This window comes from Mustelus asterias, chromosome 11, assembly GCF_964213995.1.
Source record: "Mustelus asterias chromosome 11, sMusAst1.hap1.1, whole genome shotgun sequence".
Taxonomy (NCBI): Eukaryota; Metazoa; Chordata; class Chondrichthyes; order Carcharhiniformes; family Triakidae; genus Mustelus; species Mustelus asterias.
In genome coordinates, this window is record NC_135811.1 from 1522058 (window position 1) to 1544052 (window position 21995).

A 21995-nucleotide genomic window follows, 5' to 3' on the forward strand; every position below is an offset into this window, starting at 1 on the left:
CCCTCTGACTGGTGTTCCTGCTGTCATGAGGTCATGACTTCAGCTCTCGCCCATTGTATCTGTCCAGCCGAGATCTCTGCACAGAGAGTTAACACAAAACACAAGAAATAGGAGCAGAAGCAGACCACTCGGCCCATCGCCCCTGCTGCACCATTCAATATCATGGCTGTTCTTTTGCCTCAGCTCCCTCCCCATATCCCACGATTCCCAGAGAGTCCGATTCTCATCTTGAATAGAGTCAGGGATGGAGCATTCACAATCCTCTGGGAAGAGAATTGCGAAGATCCTCTGAGGTGAGAAATTTCTCTTTATCTCAGTCCTCAGTGATGGACCCCCTCATCCTGAGAGTGTGGCCCTGTTGTCACGGTGCTCTGACCAGGAGTTCCGACCTCTCAGAATCTTCAAGCTCCATCTGAATCCGGTCCGACTCAGTAAAGGTCACCACACATTCTGCTAATCCTTCGAGAATATTGTCCCAATTTACTCGGTCTCTCATCATACAACAACGTCCGCCAATGAAAGAAAAACCTTCCTGAAACATCAAGACCAGACTGTACCAGTGCTCCTGATAGTCCCACGAACACCTGTACAATTAGAGCAAGACTTCTTCATTCCTGGAGCTCAGTCCCCAATATCAGTCAGACACTATCCGCTGTGTGGACCCTGCAGCCTCAGCTTTCCTCGGACAGGTTTACAAGCCGAATGACCCGGGAACCAATGGCCATCGAACCATGGGTCTGACCAGTTGGCAGAGGCACTGGTCCCATTCCCACAGGCAGCTCGCCCCGAGTGAAGAGTTTGGCTCCAGCCTCGTGGGTGAACCGGGCATTGCAGTGGGGGTGAGGGCTGAGGAAGGTCTGGGGTGAGAGGGACAGAAGGCCCGAAGCACACATGGCTCCTCCTGAAACCACATGGACAAGTTAACAACAACTCCCATTTATATAGCACCTTTAACCGAGTTAAACATTCAAAATGATTCACAGGAGCATTATAAGATTTTGATGGGTAGAGATAGAGTGAATGCAAGCAGGCTTTTTCCGCTGAGGCTAGGGGAGAAAAAAACCAGAGGGCATGGGTTAAGGGTGAAAGGAGAAAAGTTTAAAGGGAATATTAGGGGGGGCTTCTTCACGCAGAGAGTGGTGGGAGTGTGGAATGAGCTGCCGGATAAAGTGGTAAATGCGGGGTCACTTTTAACATTTAAGAAAAACTTGGACGGGTTCATGGATGAGAGGGGTGTGGAGGGATATGGTCCAAGTGCAGGTCAGTGGGACTAGGCATAAAATGGTTCGGCACAGACAAGAAGGGCCAAAAGGCCTGTTTCTGAGCTGTAATTTTCTATGGTTCTATGGTTCTAACAGAAAGAGTTACAGACCTTCTCCCCACCTCTTGTGGCATTTGACAAAGTCCCACATGGCAGGTTGGTTAAGAAGGTTAAGGCTCATGGGATACAAAGAGAGGTGGCTAGATGGGTGGAGAACTGGCTTGGCCACAGGAGACAGAGGGTAGCAGTCGAAGGGTCTTTTTCCGGCTGGAGGTCTGTGACCAGTGGTGTTCCGCGGGGCTCAGTTCTGGGACCTCTGCTATTTGTGATATATATAAATGATTTGGAAGTAGGTGTAACTGGTGTTATCAGCAAGTTTGCGGATGACACGAAGATAGCTGGACTTGCGGATAGTGATGAACATTGTCGGACAATACAGCAGGATATAGATAGGCTGGAAAATTGGGCGGAGAAATGGCAGATGGAATTTTATTCAGATGAATGCGAAGTGATGCATTTTGGAAGAACTAATGTAGGGGGGAGTTATACAATAAATGGCAGAGCCATCAAGAGTATAGAAACACAGAGGGACCTAGGTGTGCAAGTCCACAAATCCTTGAAGGTGGCAACACAGGTGGAGAAGGTGGTGAAGAAGGCATATGATATGCTTGCCTTTATAGGACGGGGTATAGAGTATAAAAGCTGGAGTCTGATGTTGCCGCTGTATAGAACGCTGGTTAGGCCACATTTGGAATACTGCGTCCAGTTCTGGTCGCCGCACTGCCAGAAGGACGTGGAGGCTTTAGAGAGAGTGCAGAGAAGGTTCACCAGGATGTTGCCTGGTATGGAGGGTCTTAGCTATGAGGAGAGATTGGGTAAACTGGACTTGTTCTCCCTGGAAAGACGGAGAATGAGGGGAGATCTAATAGAGGTGTACAGAATTATGAAGGGTATAGATAGGGTGAACAGTGGGAAGCTTTTTCCCAGGTCGGAGGTGACGATCATGAGGGGTCATAGGCTCAAGGTGAGAGGGGCGAGGTATAACTCAGATATCAGAGGGATGTTTTTTACACAGAGTGTGGTGGGGGCCTGGAATGCGCTGCCAAGTAGGGTGGTGGAGGCAGGCACGCTGACATCGTTTAAGACTTACCTGGATAGTCACATGAGCAGCCTGGGAATGGAGGGATAGAAACAAATGGTCTAATTGGACATATGAGCGGCACAGGCTTGGAGGGCCGAAGGGCCTGTTTCCCGTGCTGTACTGTTCTTTGTTTCGTTTGTTTCTCTCTGTCACTACGAGGGAGTGCTGCACTGTCACAGGGTCAGTGCTGAGGGAGTGCCGCACTGTCACAGGGTCAGTGCTGAGGGAGTGCTGCACTGTCAGAGGGTCAGTACTGAGGGAGTGCTGCACTGTCAGAGGGTCAGTACTGAGGGATTGCTGCACTGTCAGAGGGTCAGTACTGAGGGAGTGCCGCACTGTCAGAGGGTCAGTACTGAGGGAGTGCCGCACTGTCAGAGGGTCAGTACTGAGGGAGTGCTGCACTGTCAGAGGGTCAGTACTGAGGGATTGCTGCACTGTCAGAGGGTCAGTACTGAGGGAGTGCCGCACTGTCAGAGGGTCAGTACTGAGGGAGTGCCACACTGTTAGAGGGTCGGTACTGAGGGAGTGCTGCACTGTCAGAGGGTCAGTACTGAGGGAGTGCTGCACTGTCAGAGGGTCAGTACTGAGGGAGTGCTGCACTGTCAGAGGGTCGGTACTGAGGGAGCGCTGCACTGTCAGAGGGTCAGTACTGAGGGAGTGCTGCACTGTCAGAGGGTCAGTGCTGAGGGAGTGCCGCACTGTCAGAGGGTCAGTACTGAGGGAGTGCTGCACTGTCAGAGGGTCAGTACTGAGGGAGTGCTGCACTGTCAGAGGGTCAGTACTGAGGGAGTGCCGCACTGTCAGAGGGTCAGTACTGAGGGAGTGCTGCACTGTCAGAGGGTCAGTACTGAGGGAGTGCCGCACTGTCAGAGGGTCAGTGCTGAGGGAGTGCCGCACTGTCAGAGGGTCAGTACTGAGGGAGTGCTGCACTGTCAGAGGGTCAGTACTGAGGGAGTGCCGCACTGTCAGAGGGTCAGTACTGAGGGAGTGCCGCACTGTCAGAGGATCAGTACTGAGGGAGTGCCGCACTGTCAGAGGATCAGTACTGAGGGAGTGCCGCACTGTCAGAGGATCAGTACTGAGGGAGTGCCGCACTGTCAGAGGGTCAGTACTGAGGGAGTGCCGCATTGTTACATTATTGATTGAGTGTGAGTGTGAGTGCTGAGTGCAATGTGTGGGACAATATTCACTGTTGCACAATCCTTGCTCGGTGCACTCTAATCTCTGACCTGCGTCAGTCGCTGTCAAGTCTTGTTCTACAAACGGTTTTTTAGGAACTGCTTTCCGTGACAGTTAACCCAGACGTTCACAGCCTCTTCCGGTTTCAATGCCACTGCTTCTGCTCAGTTCTTGTTGGGGAATTTAGTTTTTGACAGTGAACTTCAGGTTTCCTTTGGTTTACAGGTTGGGTGGTGAAGCCACTGGGAATGTAGTCAAGCCGCAGTCTCAACCTTCTTCCCCATTATCCTGCTGTCAGAGTCAGAGTTCTCCATTTGTGTTCCAGCCTCTCTGCCCCTCCAATCAGCAATCTGAATGATAGTGTTCTCCTTAATTCTTGGGATATTGGTATTTTTAGCATTTAATGCCCAGCCCCAGATTCCCAGAGAAGTAACTGATGGACATTGATGGTAACCTCCTGATACAAACCCAATGTCTCGCTCGGCCATTCCAGAGGGCAGTTAGGGGTCAACCAGATAGAGTCACAGAGTCATAGAGGTTTACAGCAGGGAAACAGGCCCTTCGGCCCAACTTGTCCATGCCGCCTTTTTTTTAAACCCCTAAGCTAATCCCAATTGCCCGCATTTGACCCATATCCCTCTATACCCATTGTACCCATGTAATTGTCTAAATGCTTTTTAAAAGATAAAATTGTACCCGCCTCTGCTACTACCTCTGGCAGCTTGTTCCAGACACTCACCACCCTCTGTGTGAAAAGATTGCCCCTCTGGACACTTTTGTATCTCTCCCCTCTCACCTTAAACCTATGCCCTCTAGTTTTAGACTCCCCTACCTTTGGGAAAAGATGTTGACTATCTAGCTGATCTGTGCCCCTCATTATTTTATAGACCTCTATAAGGTCACCCCTCAGCCTCCTACGCTCCAGAGAAAAAAGTCCCAGTCTATCCAGCCTCTCCTTATAACTCAATCCATCAAGTCTGGGTAGCATCCTAGTAAATCTTTTCTGCACTCTTTCCAGTTTAATAATATCCTTTCTATAATAGGGTGACCAGAATTGCACACAGTATTCCAAGTGTGGCCTTACCAATGTCTTGTACAACTTCAACAAGACATTCCAACTCCTGTATTCAATGTTCCGACCGATGAAACCAAGCATGCCTAATGCCTTCTTCACCACTCTGTCCACCTGTGACTCCACTTTCAAGGAGCTATGAACATGTACCCCTAGATCTCTTTGTTTCCCCAACGCCCTACCATGAACTGAGTAAGTCCTGCCCTGGTTCAATCTACCAAAATGCATCATTTTGCATTTGTCTAAATTAAACTCCATCTGACATTCGTCAGTCCACTGGCCCAATTGATCAAGATCCCATTGCAATTGGAGATAACTTTCTTCACTGTCCACCATGCCACCAATCTTGGTATCATCTGCAAACTTACTAACCATGCATCCTGTATTCTCATCCAAATCATTAATATAAATGACAAATAACAGTGGACCCAGCACCAATCCCTGAGGCACACCGTTGGTCACAGGCCTCCAGTTTGAAAAACAACCCTCTACAACCACCCTTGGCTTCTGTCAAGAACAGTAAGAAGCCGGCATCTCCACATTCTGTCAAGAAGCCAATTTTGTATGCATTTAGCTACCTCACCCTGGATCCTGTGAGATTTCACTTTATGCAACAACCTACCATGTGGTACCTTGTCAAAGGCCTTGCTAAAGTCCATGTAGACAACATCAACTGCACTGCCCCCATCTACCTTCTTGGTTACCCCTTCAACAAACTCAATCAAATTTGTGAGACATGATTTTCCACTCACAAAGCCATGCTGACTGTCCCTAATCAGTCCTTGTGTCTCTAAATGCCTGTAGATCCTGTCTCTCAAAATACCTTCCAACAACTTACCCACCACAGATATGAGGCTCACTGGCCTGAAGTTCCCAGGCTTTTCCCTGCAGCCCTTTTTAAACAAAGGCACAACATTTGCCACCCTCCAATCTTCAGGCACCTCACCTGTGACCATCGATGATTCAAATATCTCAGCTAAGGGACCCGCAATTTCCTCCCTAGCCTCCCACAATGTCCTGGGATACACTTCATCAGGTCCTGGGGATTTATCTAACTTGAGGCGCTTTAAGACTTCCAGCACCTCCTTCTCTGTAATATGTACACTGCTCAAGACATCACTATTTATTTCCCCAATTTCCGTAACATCCATGCTTTTCTCACATTGCTGTGGCTCTGGAGTCACATGTCAGCTAGACTGGGTAAGGACGACAGATTTCCTTCCCTAAAGGACATTAATGAAGTAAAAACTAAAGAACATATGGACAGGAGCAGGAGGAGGCCCCTCGGGCCTGCCCCATGATTCAGTCTGATTTTTAAGAAAATTGTTTATGGGACATGGGCGTTGCTGGTTGGCCAGCATTTATTACCCATCCCCAGTTGTCCTTGTGATGGTGGTGGTGAGCTGCCTTCTTGATTGGCTGCTGTCCCTGAGGTGTAGGTACACCCACAGTGCTGTTAGAGAGGGCATTCCAGGATTTTGACCCAGCGACAGTGAAGGAACAGCGATATATTTCCAAGTCAGGATGGTGAGTGGCTTGAGGGGGAACCTCCATGTGGTGGTGTTCCCAGTATCTGCTGCCCTTGTCCTTCTAGATGGTATCATAGAATCATGGAATCCCGACAGCGCAGAGGGAGGCCATTCGGCCCATCGAGTCTGCACTGACAACAATCCCACCCAGGCCCTACCCCCATAACCCCACGTATTTATCCCACTAATCCCCCTGACACTAAGGGACAATTTACCATGGTCAATCCACCTAACCCGCACATCTTTGGAGTGGTCGTGGGTTTGGAAGACGCTGCCTAAGGATCTTTGGTGAGTTGCTGCAGTGCATCTTGTAGATAGTACACACTGCTGCTACTGAGCGTCGGTGGTGGAGGGAGTGGATGTTTGTGGATGGGGTGCCAATCAAGCGGGGCTGCTTTATCCTGAATGTTGTTGAGTTTTTTGAATGGTAGCACAGTGGTTAGCACTGCTGCCTCACAGCACCAGGGAACTGGGTTCGATTCCCGGCTTAGGTCACTGTCTGTGTGGAGTTTGCACGTTCTCCCCGTGTCTGTGTGGGTTTCCTCCGGGTGCTCCGGTTTCCTCCCACAGTCTGAAAGACGTGCTGGTTAGGGTGCATTGGCCATGCTTGATGAGGACGGAAAATGCGGCAAGCGTTAAGTTCAGCGGGGATGGGAATTTCTGCTGTTGGGTGGGGCTGTAAAACTCTGCCCGATATACATGCAGAGACGCAGCCCGAAATTCCCAACCGGAATCTCCTGAATGAGCTCAGTCTGTGCAGAGTGAGTCATCCAGCCCAGCACAGCTCCTGCTCATCAGACAGGCAGCTGCAGGAGAAGGCCATTCAGCCCCGTGAGGCTAGTACACAGGAACAGGAGGAGGCCATTCAGCCCCTTGAGACTAGTACACAGGAACAGGAGGAGGCCATTCAGCCCCGTGAGGCTAGTACACAGGAACAGGAGGAGGCCATTCAGCCCCGTGAGGCTAGTACACTGGAACAGGAGAAGGCCATTCAGCCCCTTGAGACTAGTACACAGGAACAGGAGGAGGCCATTCAGCCCCGTGAGGCTAGTACACAGGAACAGGAGGAGGCCATTCAGCCCTTTGAGTCTGGTACACAGGAACAGGAGAAGGCCATTCAGCCCCTTGAGGCTAGTACACAGGAACAGGAGGAGGCCATTCAGCCCCTTGAGGCTAGTACACAGGGACAGGAGGGGGCCATTCAGCCCCTTGAGGCTAGTACACAGGAACAGGAGGAGGCCATTCAACCGCTTGAGACTAGTACCCAGGGACAGGAGGGGGCCATTCAGCCCCTTGAGACTATCATGTATGAGCAAAAGGAGGCCATTCAGCCCCTTGATACGAGTACATGGGAACAGGAGGAGGTCTTCAGCCCCTCGAGACTAGTACACAGGAACAAGAGCCCTTTTCTCATCTTAAACACCTCAGGTAACTCACCAGTTTATGCGGATATGGAGGGATTGGGGATGGTGGGATTTATCCAGTTTTCCACAGTTTTCTCTCACCACTTCCCCTCCCTCCCAGAACCCTGATAGGATTCTCCTCGTCCTCACTTCCCACTTCACCAACCGCCATATTCAACACATCATTTTCTGCCATTCCCTCCAAATCCGCCGTGATGTCACCACCACCAAACACCCCCCACGCAGCCCCCCCCTCCCCTCCCCCCATCCCCCGGTCAGTACCCCGTCGGGACCGTTCACACCGTGATACCCTGGGCCCCTCTTCAGTCATCCCCCACACCCCGGCTCCTTCCCATGGCACCGTTCTGTGTAATGGCAGCAGATGGATCACCCGTCCTTTTACCTCCTCCTCTCCCCCCCCCCCCCGCCCCTCCAGGCAAGGCCCCTGAACCCTGCCTCCAGGTGAAGCAACGATCTGCTTGCCCTCCTCGTGATGTGGCCGTCTCTGCGCTCTGTCAGGGCGCCCCCACAGGCCTTGAACTTCCAGTTTCCAGTCATTCTAGTTCTCTGCTCCTCTCCCGCTGCACCTGCGAGCTCAGACACTGAACCCTGAGGATCAGCATCTTACCTCTTCCCCCTCCCTCATTCTGCTGAATCTGCACCCCACACCCACCCCCCCCCCCCCCAAAACCCCACCCCCTCCCCGCCCCCTCACTCCTGCCAAAGGGGCAGTGCCCAGAACTCACTCCTCACCACCCTCACTCTCTGTCACTGCCTCTCTGGGTGCTGGCTGGGCTCCCACAGGAGAAATGGCAGCCTATCTGCTACCTGCTGTTCCACTGCTGTGTGCAGTGACCCTGAACCCAGCACAACAACTAAGTAGAACATGAAACTTGCTCAGCTCTCTGTTCTTTGGCGGGCCGCCTAACCAGAGTCCTGTGGTTTTACGCAGAGCTGCTGTCAGGGAAACACATTCCGGGGCAAGTGTTGACAAGTTGAGTCACTGCAACGTGTAAGGCCCACACTGAACATTGACGTCACCCTCACTCTGAAACAGCTCGCTGGCTGAGCCAGATTGTTCAGCTCAGCGGCAGCAACTTACTGGCTCCAGTTCACATCACCAGCTTTGGTTACGCGGGCTTTCCCCGTTCTCGGCTAATCTCCATCCTCCAGATCACAAGTTTAAAAAAAACAAAGAATTGCATTTGTGTAGCACCTTTCGTAGCCACCAGACATTTCAAAGTTCGTTACAGCCAATGAAATACTTTTAAAATGTAGTCACTCTTTTCATGTAAGAAATTCTGTAACCACTGCATGCACAGAAAGATCCCAAAAACAGTAATGTGACAAAAAGCCAGATATAAATATTGTATTTATACACGGTAGCACAGTGGTTAGCACTGCTGCTCCAAGCGCCAGGGACCCGGGGTTGATTCCAACCTTGGGTAATTGTCTGTGTGGAGTCTGCACATTCTCCTCGTGTCTGCGTGGGTTTCCTCCGGGTGCTCCGGTTTCCTCCCACAGTCCAAAGATGTGCGGGTTAGGTTGATTGGCCGTGCTAAATTGCCCCTTAGTGCCAGGGGGACTAGCTAGGGTAAATATGTGGGGTTACGGGGATAGAACCCGGGCGGGATTGTTGTTGTGCAGGCTCGATGGGCTGAATGGCCTCCTTCTGCACTGTAGGATTCTCTGATTCAATGACTCCCACAAGATATTTGATAAGATTCCTCATCAGAGATTATTAGTACTAATGAAAATAATCCTGTGACAGGGATTGGTGATGGTGGGGGGGTGGTTGGGGGGAGGGCGGTGGGGGGGGGGATGGGGGGGTGTGGTGGGGGCAGTGGGGGGGGGTGGGGACCGGGGGGGAGGGGGGAGGAACCGGGGGGTGGGGGGCTGGTGACGGTGGTGGGGGCAGTGGGGGAGCAGGGGGGACCGGGGGTGAGGGGGGAGGAACCGGGGGGAGGGGGGGTGGGTGGGTGGGGGGCTGGTGACGGTGGTGGGGGCAGTGGGGGGGGGGGCTGTTGCTGTTGGAAGGAGATAGACGGTGAGGGTAAAGGGTATGGAATCTGATTGGTGCTTCTAACAATTAATGTTCCCCAGGGAACTGTTCTGGGCTCTCAGCTTTTCACTGTTTATTGATTGGATTAAAAGTCTCAGGAACTTGTGTAAATAAACTGTGAACATTATAAAGTCACACAGAGCGACTCAATCAATCGACTGAACTACGGCAAATGGGGGTGAATGGATAAGTCTGAGCTCATTCATAAAGTTCCACAAAGGACAAATTGGAATGTTCTCTGATTCTGATCAATGGGAAAGCAGACGGAGTGTCAGTTACACAAATCACACTGATACAGAGCAGAGTCAAACAGAACCTTGGCTAATCCCGTCTGGAGTAAGTGTGCCCTTCTCGCTAACTCCTCAGGAAGGATGTATTGGTCACCATCGATTCACCAGGATAAAGACCCTAATACTGATAATATCCACAACTCCAATCCCAATCCCAGCTCCCACCCACACCCCAGGATGGACTTCTTGAGAAAAGGGAGGCCCAGCGTGAATCTCTGTTGCCTCACGTGAGTGAGTGAGAAATTTATTGCTGTAATTTCTGTTTCAGTTGATGGTAAATGCCATTGGGATGAATTATTTTCTTGTTGGGAAGATGGGACAGGAATAGAACAGTGTTATTTCCAGAAACGTGAACAAACTGAATCAGTGAGTGATTCACACAGACATCTGACCCGGAAAGCAGAAACTGTCAGCAGAGCGAAAGAACATCTCAGTTTCCACCTCATAAGCTGCTGTCTGGCCAGCTGTGTGTTTCCAGCTTGTATCTCTGACTGACTTCCAGCAATTGCAATGTTTCACTTTTATCTTCATCATTAATGTTCCTCATTTATTCCCTGCCTGCCGCCCGCCAGTACCGTGTGGGGAGGGTCTTCGGGTAGAGGATATCCAAGGGGTTGACTGAAGGGGAGGCACAGAGGGAGGGAGGCCTCTGACATGGCGGCTTACCCTGAGGGCTGACACTAGGGGGCTGGGGGTAGAGAACAGGATGGGTGTCTCAGCAGCTGTTATAACACAGTAATAGTTGTTGGGACGGTGGCACAGTGGTTAGCGCTGCTGCCTCACAGCGCTAGGGACCCCAGTTCGATTCCCGCCTCGGGTCACTGTCTGTGCGGAGTCTGCCCATTCTCCCCGTGTCTGCGTGGGTTTCCTCCGGGTGCTCCGGTTTCCTCCCACAGTCCAAAGATGTGCGGGTTAGGTGGATTGGCCATTGTAAAATTGCCCCTTAGTGTCCCAAGATGGATAGGTTAGAGGGATCAGCCATGATAAATGCATGGGGTTGTGGAAATGAGGGTGAGGGGGGAGTTGGGGGGTGTTGAGCCAGGGTAAGATGCTGAGTTGGTGCAGGTTGATGGGCAGAATGGCCTCCTCCTCCAGTGTAGGGGTTCTACGATTCTATGGTTCCATTCCACAATAACATCTGCCTCCAGTAAACATTTAGAAATGTGATCTCTGAAGATCAGAATAATTTGTACAGAGTTTGCAAAATAACAGTCCGGTGGATGTGAGATTTTATCCTGAATGCAGCAAGAATCAGCTTAGGGAAATCTAGAACCAGGGAGTCTAGATGGGTTAAATCTAGAACTGGGGGATTTGGAACGGGGGAATCTAGAACCAGGAGAGCCCAGATAGGGGAAAGCTAGAACTTTGGAGAATCTAGAACACCGGTGAATCTAGATGGGCAAATCTAAATAGGGGGTCTAGAACCATGGTAATCTAGCCGAGGGGAATCTAGAACTGGTGGATCTAGAACCAAGAGAATCAAGATAGGAGGAATCTAGAACCGAGGGCACAGCTTAAAAATGGTCTCCCATAAGACAGAATGAAGAGGAATTTCTGTTGTCAGGGGGTGGTTAGTGTGTGGAATTCTCCATGGAAAGCAGTGGGGGTTGAGCCATTGAATGTATTCCAGGCTGTGTTAGAGAGAGTTTTGATTGACAAGGCAGTCAGAGTTTCTGGGGGACAGGTAGAAGAATGGAGTTAAAGTGACAATCAGACCATCCATGATCCTAGTCAATGTCTGGAGGGGCCGAATGGCCTACCCTTGTCATCATGAGTTGTCACTTTGTCCCTGTCCACTGCTGCTGAGCACTGAACAAACACTGCTGCTAAACTCGGCAATGTCCACCAGCTGATGGAATGTGTTCCAAAATTCCCGGGTGAAGAAAGAGTTAAAAGAACCTCTGTGATTTCCCAGTCTGTGACACAACACGGAACTCCCGGCAATGCAGCGTATATAAAATGCACCTCCCGCTTTGACAGCCATTCAACTCCTGAAGGAGCAATCTCAACACCAACCACACAGCATGGACAAAGTGACAACGTGAGAGACCTTTAACGTTGCATTATATCTGCGGGAGGAGGGGGAGGAGGAGGGAGAGGAAGGTGGGGTGGGGGTGGGGAGGAGAGGAGAGGAGAGGGAGGGGTACTATCCCCGGGGTGTGGGAGGTTGACTTTGTTTGTTAGCCGCAATGATTCTGTTTTGATGGCAGTGCAGGGAGCTGGGAGAGAGTTTGCGCTGGATTGAAAAACTGTAAATAAACTGCTAAACATTCTGAACTTAAAGCTGGAACCTCAACAGACTGGGAATGAGGATTGAGGGAACACCGAGTGAGAGAGATCAGAGTGAGGGAGCTCGGAGTGAGGGAGCTCGGAGTGAGGGCGCTCGGAGTGAGGGAGATCGGAGTGAGGCAGCTCGGAGTGAGGGCGCTCGGAGTGAGGGAGATCGGAGTGAGGCAGCTCGGAGTGAGGGAGCTCGGAGTGAGGGAGATCGGAGTGAGGCAGCTCGGAGTGAGGGCGCTCGGAGTGAGGGAGATCGGAGTGAGGCAGCTCGGAGTGAGGGAGCTCGGAGTGAGGGAGATCGGAGTGAGGGAGATCGGAGTGAGGGAGTTCGGAGTGAGGGAGCTCGGAGTGAGGGAGCTCGGAGTGAGGGAGCTCGGAGTCAGGGAGCTCGGAGTCAGGGAGCTCGGAGTGAGGGAGCTCGGAGTGAGGGAGCTCGGAGTGAGGGAGCTCGGAGTGAGGGAGCTCGGAGTGAGGGCGCTCGGAGTGAGGGAGATCGGAGTGAGGCAGCTCGGAGTGAGGGAGATCGGAGTGAGGGAGATCGGAGTGAGGGAGCTCGGAGTGAGGGAGCTCGGAGTGAGGGAGCTCGGAGTGAGGGAGCTCGGAGTGAGGGCGCTCGGAGTGAGGGAGCTCGGAGTGAGGGAGCGCGGAGTGAGGGAGCTCGGAGTGAGGGAGCTCGGAGTGAGGGAGCTCGGAGTGAGGGAGCTCGGAGTGAGGGCGCTCGGAGTGAGGGAGCTCGGAGTGAAGGAGCTCGGAGTGAGGGAGCTCGGAGTGAGGGAGCTCGGAGTGAGGGAGCTCGGAGTGAGGGAGCTCGGAGTGAGGGCGTTCGGAGTGAGGGAGCTCGGAGTGAGGGAGCTCGGAGTGAGGGAGCTCGGAGTGAGGGAGCTCGGAGTGAGGGAACTCGGAGTGAGGGAGCTCGGAGTGAGGGAGCTCGGACTGAGGGAGCTCGGAGTGAGGGAGCTCGGAGTGAGGGAACTAGGATTGAGGGAACTCAGATTGAGGGTAGTCACAATGTCAGTGAGTGAGTTGGGGTCTATGGTGCTCACAGGGTCAGGGTGAGTTGGGGTCTGAAGGTGGTCACAGGGTCAGGGGCCGGATTGTGATGAGGGAGCTGTTGTGTATCTGGGATATTGCGATGAATGCGGATGCTCTCTCTCTGGGATGCGGAGCGTGTGGTGATGTATCAATGATGTTCTCATTAGTGACTGCGCTTTGCTGGGGGGAGGTTGTGTGGACCCGTGACATGTGTTTGTATCAAATGTGGATCATTCAGAACATTCTGGAATAAGATTGAGACTTATGGAGTTTTGACAACAGGCCGATGGGAGCTAATGATATTAGACAGGGCAGGATTCCTCCTATTTCTACAAGTCCAAGGAGAAGCTAGCAGCCCTTATTCCCGGTAACTGCCGGAAGTTCAGGAAGCGATTGATTCAGATTGGACGATGTGAAACTCACTCTTTTCTCTTCAATTTCCCAGGACTGAAGCGCTGAATAATAGACCGGTGATCGGTGAGTGATTAAACATTGGGAAAATGTTAGAAACTGTTCTGAAAGAGCTTACAGCTGGGCACTGAGATAAATTTTTCACCGTTTAAATAACAGTCCATTTTACCATTATTCCTTCCAAAGTGGATAACCTCACACTTGTCAACGTTATATTCCATCTGCCCAATCCTCGCCCACTCGCTCAGCCTATCCAAATCTCTGCAGACTTTCCACATCCTCCACGCAATTCGCTTTCCCACTCATCTTTGTGTCATCCGCAAACTTTGTTACCCTACACTCGATCCCCTCCTCCAGATCGTCTATATAAATGGTAAACAGTTGAGGCCCCAGCACCGATCCCTGCGGCACGCCACTGGTCACCAACTGCCAACCAGAAAAGCACCCATTTATTCCAACTCTCTGCTTCCTGTCAGAGAGCCAATCCTCAATCCACGCTAACACTTTACCCCCAACTCTGTGTACCCTAATCTTCTGCAGCAACCTTTTGTGAGGCACCTTATCGAACGCCTTCTGGAAATCCAAAAACACCACATCCACCGGTTCCCCTCTGTCAACCGCACTCGTTACATCTTCATAAAAATCCAGTAAATTCGTCAAACACGACTTTCCCTTCATGAATCCATGCTGCGTCTGCTTGATCGAACCATTTTTTTCCAGGTGTCCTGCTATTTCTTCTTTAATGATGGATTCCAGCAATTTCCCAACTACGGACGTTAAGCTAACCGGCCTGTAGTTACCCTCCTTTTGTCTACCTCCTTTTTTAAACAGTGGCGTCACATTAGCTGTTTTCCAATCAGCCGGCACTTCCCCAGAGTCCAGCGAATTTTGATAAATTACAACCAACGCATCTGCTATTACTTCTGCCATTTCTTTCAGTACCCTGGGATGCATTCCATCCGGGCCCGGGGACTTGTCTACCTTTAGTCCCATTAGCCTACCAAGCACTACCTCTTTAGTAATAGTAATCGTTTTAAGGAACTCACCCCCTACGTTCCATGACCATCAATTTTCGGTAAGCTATTTGTGTCCTCTACCATGAAGACCGACACAAAAAACTTGTTTAAGGCCTCAGCCATTTCCTCGTTTCCCATTATTAAATCCCCCTTCTCGTCTTCTAAGGGTCCAACATTTACTTTAGCTACTCTTTTCCTTTTTATATATTTGTAAAAGCTTTTACTGTCAGTTTTTATATTTTGTGTTAGTTCAGTTTCAGAATCTATCTTTCCTTTCCTTATCAGAACATAGAAAATAGAACATAGAACAGTACAGCACAGAACAGGCCCTTCGGCCCACGATGTTGTGCCGAGCTTTATCTGAAACCAAGATCAAGCTATCCCACTCCCTATCATCCTGGTGTGCTCCATGTGCCTATCCAATAACCGCTTAAATGTTCCTAAAGTGTCTGACTCCACTATCACTACAGGCAGTCCATTCCACACCCCAACCACTCTCTGCGTAAAGAACCTACCTCTGATATCCTTCCTGTATCTCCCACCACGAACCCTATAGTTATGCCCCCTTGTAATAGCTCCATCCACCCGAGGAAATAGTCTTTGAACGTTCACTCTATCTATCCCCTTCATCATTTTATAAACCTCTATTAAGTCTCCCCTCAGCCTTCTCCGCTCCAGAGAGAACAGCCCTAGCTCCCTCAACCTTTCCTCATAAGACCTACCCTCCAAACCAGGCAGCATCCTGGTAAATCTCCTCTGCACTCTTTCCAGCGCTTCCACATCCTTCTTATAGTGAGGTGACCAGAACTGCACACAATACTCCAAATGTGGTCTCACCAAGGTCCTGTACAGTTGCAGCATAACCCCATGGCTCTTAAACTCCAATCCCCTGTTAATAAAAGCTAACACACTATAGGCCTTCTTCACAGCTCTATCCACTTGAGTGGCAACCTTTAGAGATCTGTGGATATGAACCCCAAGATCTCTCTGTTCCTCCACAGTCTTCAGAACCCTACCTTTGACCCTGTAATCCACATTTAAATTAGTCCTACCAAAATGAATCACCTCACATTTATCAGGGTTAAACTCCATTTGCCATTTTTCAGCCCAGCTTTGCATCCTATCTATGTCTCTTTGCAGCCTACAACAGCCCTCCACCTCATCCACTACTCCACCAATCTTGGTGTCATCAGCAAATTTACTGATCCACCCTTCAGCCCCCTCCTCTAAGTCATTAATAAAAATCACAAAGAGCAGAGGACCAAGCACTGATCCCTGTGGCACTCCGCTAGCAACCTGCCTCCAATCCAAAAATTTTCCATCCACCACCACCCTCTGTCTTCGATCAGACAGCCAGTTACCTATCCAATCGGCCAACTTTCCCTCTATCCCACACCTCCTCACTTTCATCATAAGCCGACCATGGGGGACCTTATCAAACGCCTTACTAAAATCCATGTATATGACATCAACTGCCCTACCTTCATCAACACACTTAGTTACCTCCTCAAAAAATTCAATCAAATTTGTGAGGCACGACTTGCCCTTCACGAATCCGTGCTGACTATCCCGGATTAATCCGCATCTTTCTAAATGGTCGTAAATCCCATCTCTAAGGACCTTTTCCATCAATTTACCAACCACCGAAGTAAGACTAACCGGTCTATAATTACCAGGGTCATTTCTATTCCCTTTCTTAAACAGAGGAACAACATTCGCCATTCTCCAGTCCTCTGGCAACATCCCCGTGGACAGCGAGGACCCAAAGATCAAAGCCAAAGGTTCTGCAATCTCATCCCTTGCCTCCCAAAGAATCCTAGGATACATTTCATCAGGCCCAGGGGACTTATCGACCTTCAGTTTATTCAAAACTGCCAGGACATCCTCCCTCCGAACATCTATTTCCTCCAGCCTATTAGCCTGTAACACCTTCTCATCCTCAAAAACATGGCCCCTCTCCTTGGTGAACACTGAAGAAAAGTATTCATTCATCACCTCGCCTATCTCTACTGACTCCATACATAAGTTCCCACTACTGTCCTTGACCGGCCCTAACCTCACCCTGGTCATTCTTTTATTCCTCACATTAGAGTAAAAAGCCTTGGGGTTTTCCTTGATCCGACCCGCCAAGGACTTCTCGTGTCCCCTCCTAGCTCTCCTAAGCCCCTTTTTCAGCTCATTCCTTGCTAACTTGTAACCCTCAATCGAGCCATCTGAACCTTGTTTCCTCATCCCTACATAAGCTTCCCTCTTCCTTTTCACAAGACATTCCACCTCTTTCGTGAACCATGGTTCCCTCACTCGGCCATTTCCTCCCTGCCTGACAGGGACATACCTATCAAGGACATCCAGTATTTGTTCCTTGAAAAAGTTCCACTTTTCATTAGTTCCTTTCTCTGACAGTTTCTGTTCCCAACTTATGCCCCCTAATTCTTGCCTAATCGCATCATAATTACCTCTCCCCCAATTGTAAACCTTGCCCTGCCGTACGGCCCTATCCCTCTCCATTGCAATAACAAAAGACACCGAATTGTGGTCACTATCTCCAAAGTGCTCTCCCACAACCAAATCTAACACTTGGCCCGGTTCATTTCCCAGTACCAAATCCAATGTGGCCTCACCTCTTGTCGGCCTATCCACATATTGGGTCAGGAAACCCTCCTGCACACACTGCACAAAAACTGCCCCATCCGAACTATTTGACCTACAAAGGTTCCAATGAATGTTTGGAAAGTTAAAGTCCCCCATGACAACTACCCTGTGACCCCACACATATCCATAATCTGCTTAGCAATTTCTTCCTCCACATCTCTATTACTATTTGGGGGCCTATAGTAAACTCCTAACAACGTGACCGCTCCTTTCCTATTTCTAACCTCAGCCCATATTACCTCAGTGTGCAGATCCCCCTCGAAGTGCCTTTCTGCAGCCGTTAAACTATCCTTGATTAACAATGCCACTCCTCCACCTCTTTTACCAGCTTCCCTACACTTAGTGAAACGTCTATACCCCGGAACGTCCAACAACCATTCCTGTCCTTGTTCTACCCACGTCTCCGTAATGGCCACAACATCGTAGTCCCAAGTAGCAATCCACGCCCCAAGTTCATCTACCTTGTTCCGGATGCTCCTTGCATTGAAGTAGACACACTTCAACCCACCTTCCTGTCTACCGGTACCCACCCTTGACCCTGATACCTTCCCCAATACCTCACCACCCTCACTGACTTCTGGACTACAACTCCTTTTCCCACTCCCCAGACAAATTAGTTTAAACCCCCCTGAAGAACCGTAACAAATTTCCCTCCTAGGATATTGGTGCCCCTCTGGTTCAGGTGCACCCCGTCCTGTTTGTACAGGTCCCACCTTCCCCAGAATGTGTTCCAATTATCCACGTGTCTGAAACCCTCCCTCCTACACCATCCCTGCAACCACATGTTTAACTGCACTCTCTCCCTGTTCCTCAACTCGCTATCACGTGGCACCGGCAACGTACCAGAGATGACCACATGTTTTGTCTTGGCTCTCAGCTTCCAGCCCAGCTCCAGAAATTCCTGCTTTAAATCCCTGTCCCTTCTCTTACCTATGTCATTGGTACCAATGTGTACCACGACTTGTGACTGTTTCCCCTCCCCCTTCAGAATCCGGAAAACATGGTCTGAGACGTCACGGACCTTGGCATCCGGTAGGCAACATACCATCCGTGAGTCTCTTTTGCTGCCACAGAACCTCCTATCTATCCCTCTAACTAACGAGTCCCCAATAACTATTGCCCTCCCGCTCTGCCCCTTACCCTCCTGAGCCACAGAGATGGACACAGTGCTGGGGATCCTCTCACTGCGGCCCACCACTGGTATGTCATCCCCCTCAACCGTATCCAAAGCGGAATACTTGTTGCTAAGGGGAACGACCACCGGGGATCCCTGCACAGACTGCTTCCTCCCAGCCCCTCTCACCATCACCCATCTGTTTTCATTCCTCGGAGTAACTGTATTCCTAAAGCTTCTGTCTATGGCCATCTCTGCGTCCCTGATGATCCTAAGTTCATCCAACTCCAGCTCCAGTCCCTAACACGGTTTTGGAGGAGCTGCAGATGGGTGCACTTCCCACAGGTGTAATCAGCAGGGACACTGTCGTGGTCCCTCACCTCAAACATAGTGCAAGAGGAACATAGCACTGCCTGCACACCCATCCCCTCTAGATACCTTGCCAGTACCAGGTAGAAAGTGCAAAAATGAATTAAATTCACCCCTGCTCGCCCTTTCTGCCTAAGCCCTGTGAGCCAAAGCCTTATAGCTCACACTCTGCTTCCCACTCACTCAAGCCCTGTGAGCCAAAGCCTTATAGCTCTCACTCTGCTTCCCACGCACTCCATTGCCTGCTCCCGACGCTGCCCGCTGTATACTGCAGCCTACCTTTTATACTTCACGCGCTTAAAAAACCCTTCCCAGACTCCTTAGCAGCCCACTTCCAGTTTTCACTTTAAACTTAAAATACTACTGCAAAGGTAAAGGCCAAAAAAAAAAACACACACTAGCTGACTAATTAAATAAATAAACAATTCAATTAATCTCTCACCAGCACTGCTGCCTCCAATCACTCCCTCTCAGCTTGCTGCAGTAGAACAATGGAGTGGAATTATCAGTTCATTGTTGTTTTTAAAAGCTTTCCCAATCTTCTAATTCCCCACTAATTTTGGCCACTCTGTACGCATCGGTTTTTAATTTGATACTCTCCTTTATTTCCTTATTTATCCATGGCTGGTTATCCCTTTTCTTACATTCCTTCTTTTTCACAGGAATATATTTTTGCTGAGTACTGAGAAAAATCTCCTTAAAAATCCTCCACTGTTCCTCAACTGTCCCTCCAATTATTCTGTGTTCCCAGTCTACGTTAGCCAACTCTCCGCCCTCATCCTATTGTAATCCCCCTTGTTCAAGCAGAGGACACTGGTTTGGGACCCTACTTTCTCACCCTCCATTTGTATTAGAAATTCAACCATATTGTGATCACTCATTCCGAGAGGATCCCTCACAAGAAGATCATTAATTTTACCTGTCTCATTACACAGGACCAGATCCAAGATAACTCGCTCCATTGTAGGTTCTGTAACATACTGTTCGAGGAAACTATCCCGACAGCATTCCAAGAACTCTTCCTCAAGTTCACTGTGTCCGACTTGAGTCAACCAATCAATATGGAGGTTAAAATCCCCCATGATTATTGCTGTTCCGTTTTTTGACACATCCATTATTTGCTTGTTTATAGCCTGACCCACCTCAAAGTTATTATTTGGGGGCCTATAGACCACGCCCATCAGTGACTTTCTCCCCTTACTATTCCTTATCTCCACCCACAACGATTCCACATTCTGCTCCTTAGGGCCTATATCGTCTCTCACTACCGCCCTGATGTTATCTTTAATTAACAGAGCTACCCCACCTCCTTTTCCTTCCTGTCTATCCTTCCAAAATGTCTGATACCCCTGGATATTCAGTTCCCAGTCCTGGTCACCCTGCAACCACGTTTCTGTAATGGCCACTCGATCATACCCATTTGTACTGATTTGTGCCATCAACTCATTCACTTTGTTTCGAATGCTCCGTGCATTCAGGTAAAGTGTCTTTATGCTAGCCTTTATATGGACCCGATTTGTTAGTGCATTCTTTTGATTGCACGCTCTGTCCCTACCTGTCACAAACTGGTTATCCTTCCCCAGACCATCTCCTTGCACTGCGTTGACCATCTCCCTTCTTGTGTTTGTCACCTTTTTTACTCTGCCTGAGCCCTTGACTCCTTTAACTAGATGAATGTCTTCATCATTAACCTTCACTCGTACCCTCTCCTTTATCTTTGATTTTGTAATTCCCCATACCCCTGAACCCTCCCCCCCACTATTTAGTTTAAAGCCCTATTTACAGCCCTGGTTATACGATTCGCCAGGACTCTAGTCCCAGCATGATTCAGACGGAGACCATCCCATCTGAACAGGTCCCATCTTCCCCAATACTGGTGCCAATGTCCCATGAATTCAAACCCATTCCTCCCACACCAATCTTTGAGCCACGCATTTACCTCCTTAATCTTATTTACCCTGCGCCAATTTGCTTGTGGCTCAGGTAGTAATCCAGAGATTACCACCTTGTTGGTTCTGTTTTTTAATTTGGCTCCTAGCTTTTCATACTCCCTCTGCAGAACCCCTGTTCCTGTTCTGCCTATATCGTTGGTACCTACGTGGACCACTACAACGGGATTGTTACCCTCCCACTCCAAGTTCCTCTGCAGCCCAGATGAGATATCCTGGACCCGAGCATCAGGCAGGCAACACAACCTTCGGGATTCTCGATCCTGGTCACAGAGAACAGTGTCAATGCCCCTAACTACACTATCCCCAATTACCACTACATTTCTTTTTTCTTCCTCCCCCTGAACGGCTCCCTGTACCACGGTGCCGTGGGCAGTTTGCCCGTCCTCCCTGCAGTCCCCGTTCCCGTCCACACTGGGAGCAAGAATTTCAAACCTGTTGTACAGATTCAGGGACTGAGGCCCTTGCAACTCTACCTTCTGGATCCCAATTCCTGCTTCACTCGCAGCCACACCCTCTTGTCCCTGACCCCCGGCTGAATTAGTTAGTCTAAGGGGTGTTACTGCCTCCTGAAACACAGTGTCCAGGTAACTCTCCCCCTCCCTGATATGTCGCAGTGTCTGAAGCTCAGACTCCAGCTCATCAACCCTGAGCCGGAGTTCTTCAAGCAACCAACACTTACTGCAGACATGCTCACTGGGAACCACAGTGGGATCCACCAGCTCCCACATCATGCAGAAACAACACATCACATGACCCTCCATCACAATTACCTAGTTTAAGTTATTACAAAAATAAGAAGTAATCCTACCTGCCTCGCCCGTTTCCGCCTAAGCCCGATGAGCCAAAGCCCTTTAGCTCTCACTCTGCTCCCTGCTCACTCCGCTGCCCGCTAACGAAGCTGCCCGCTGGATAGTGCGGCCTGCCTTTTAAACTTTATGCGCTAAAAAACCCTGTATCCCTCTCCCTGTCTCCTTCTCCCTGTCTCCTTCTCCCTGTCTCCTTCTCCCTGTCTCCTTCTCCCTGTCTCCCTCTCCCTGTCTCCCTCTCCCTGTCTCCCTCTCCCTGTCTCCCTCTCCCTGTCTCTCTGTCCTCTCTCTCTGTCTCTATCTCTCCCTCTCTCTGTATCTCCCTCTGTCCCTGTCTGTCTGCTCTCTGTCTCTTTCTTGCTCTGTCTCTTTCTCACTCTGTCTGTCTCAATCTGTCACTGTCTCTTGCTGTCTCTGTCTCTCTGC

At 50.0% G+C, this 21995-nt stretch overlaps 1 protein-coding gene across 1 annotated transcript in view; it reads left to right on the forward strand.

Moving 5' to 3' along the window:
• Positions 1 to 11872: 11872 nt before the first annotated feature.
• LOC144500861 (gamma-glutamyl hydrolase-like) overlaps positions 11873 to 21995 on the forward strand; it is a 31694-nt gene continuing 21571 nt past the window's right edge. Inside the window, exons 1-2 of the mRNA XM_078224335.1 lie at positions 11873 to 11978; positions 13695 to 13726. Of these exons, the coding sequence (XP_078080461.1) occupies positions 11962 to 11978; positions 13695 to 13726 (49 nt within the window). The 5' untranslated portion in view covers positions 11873 to 11961. The remainder of the gene's footprint in view (positions 11979 to 13694; positions 13727 to 21995) is intronic.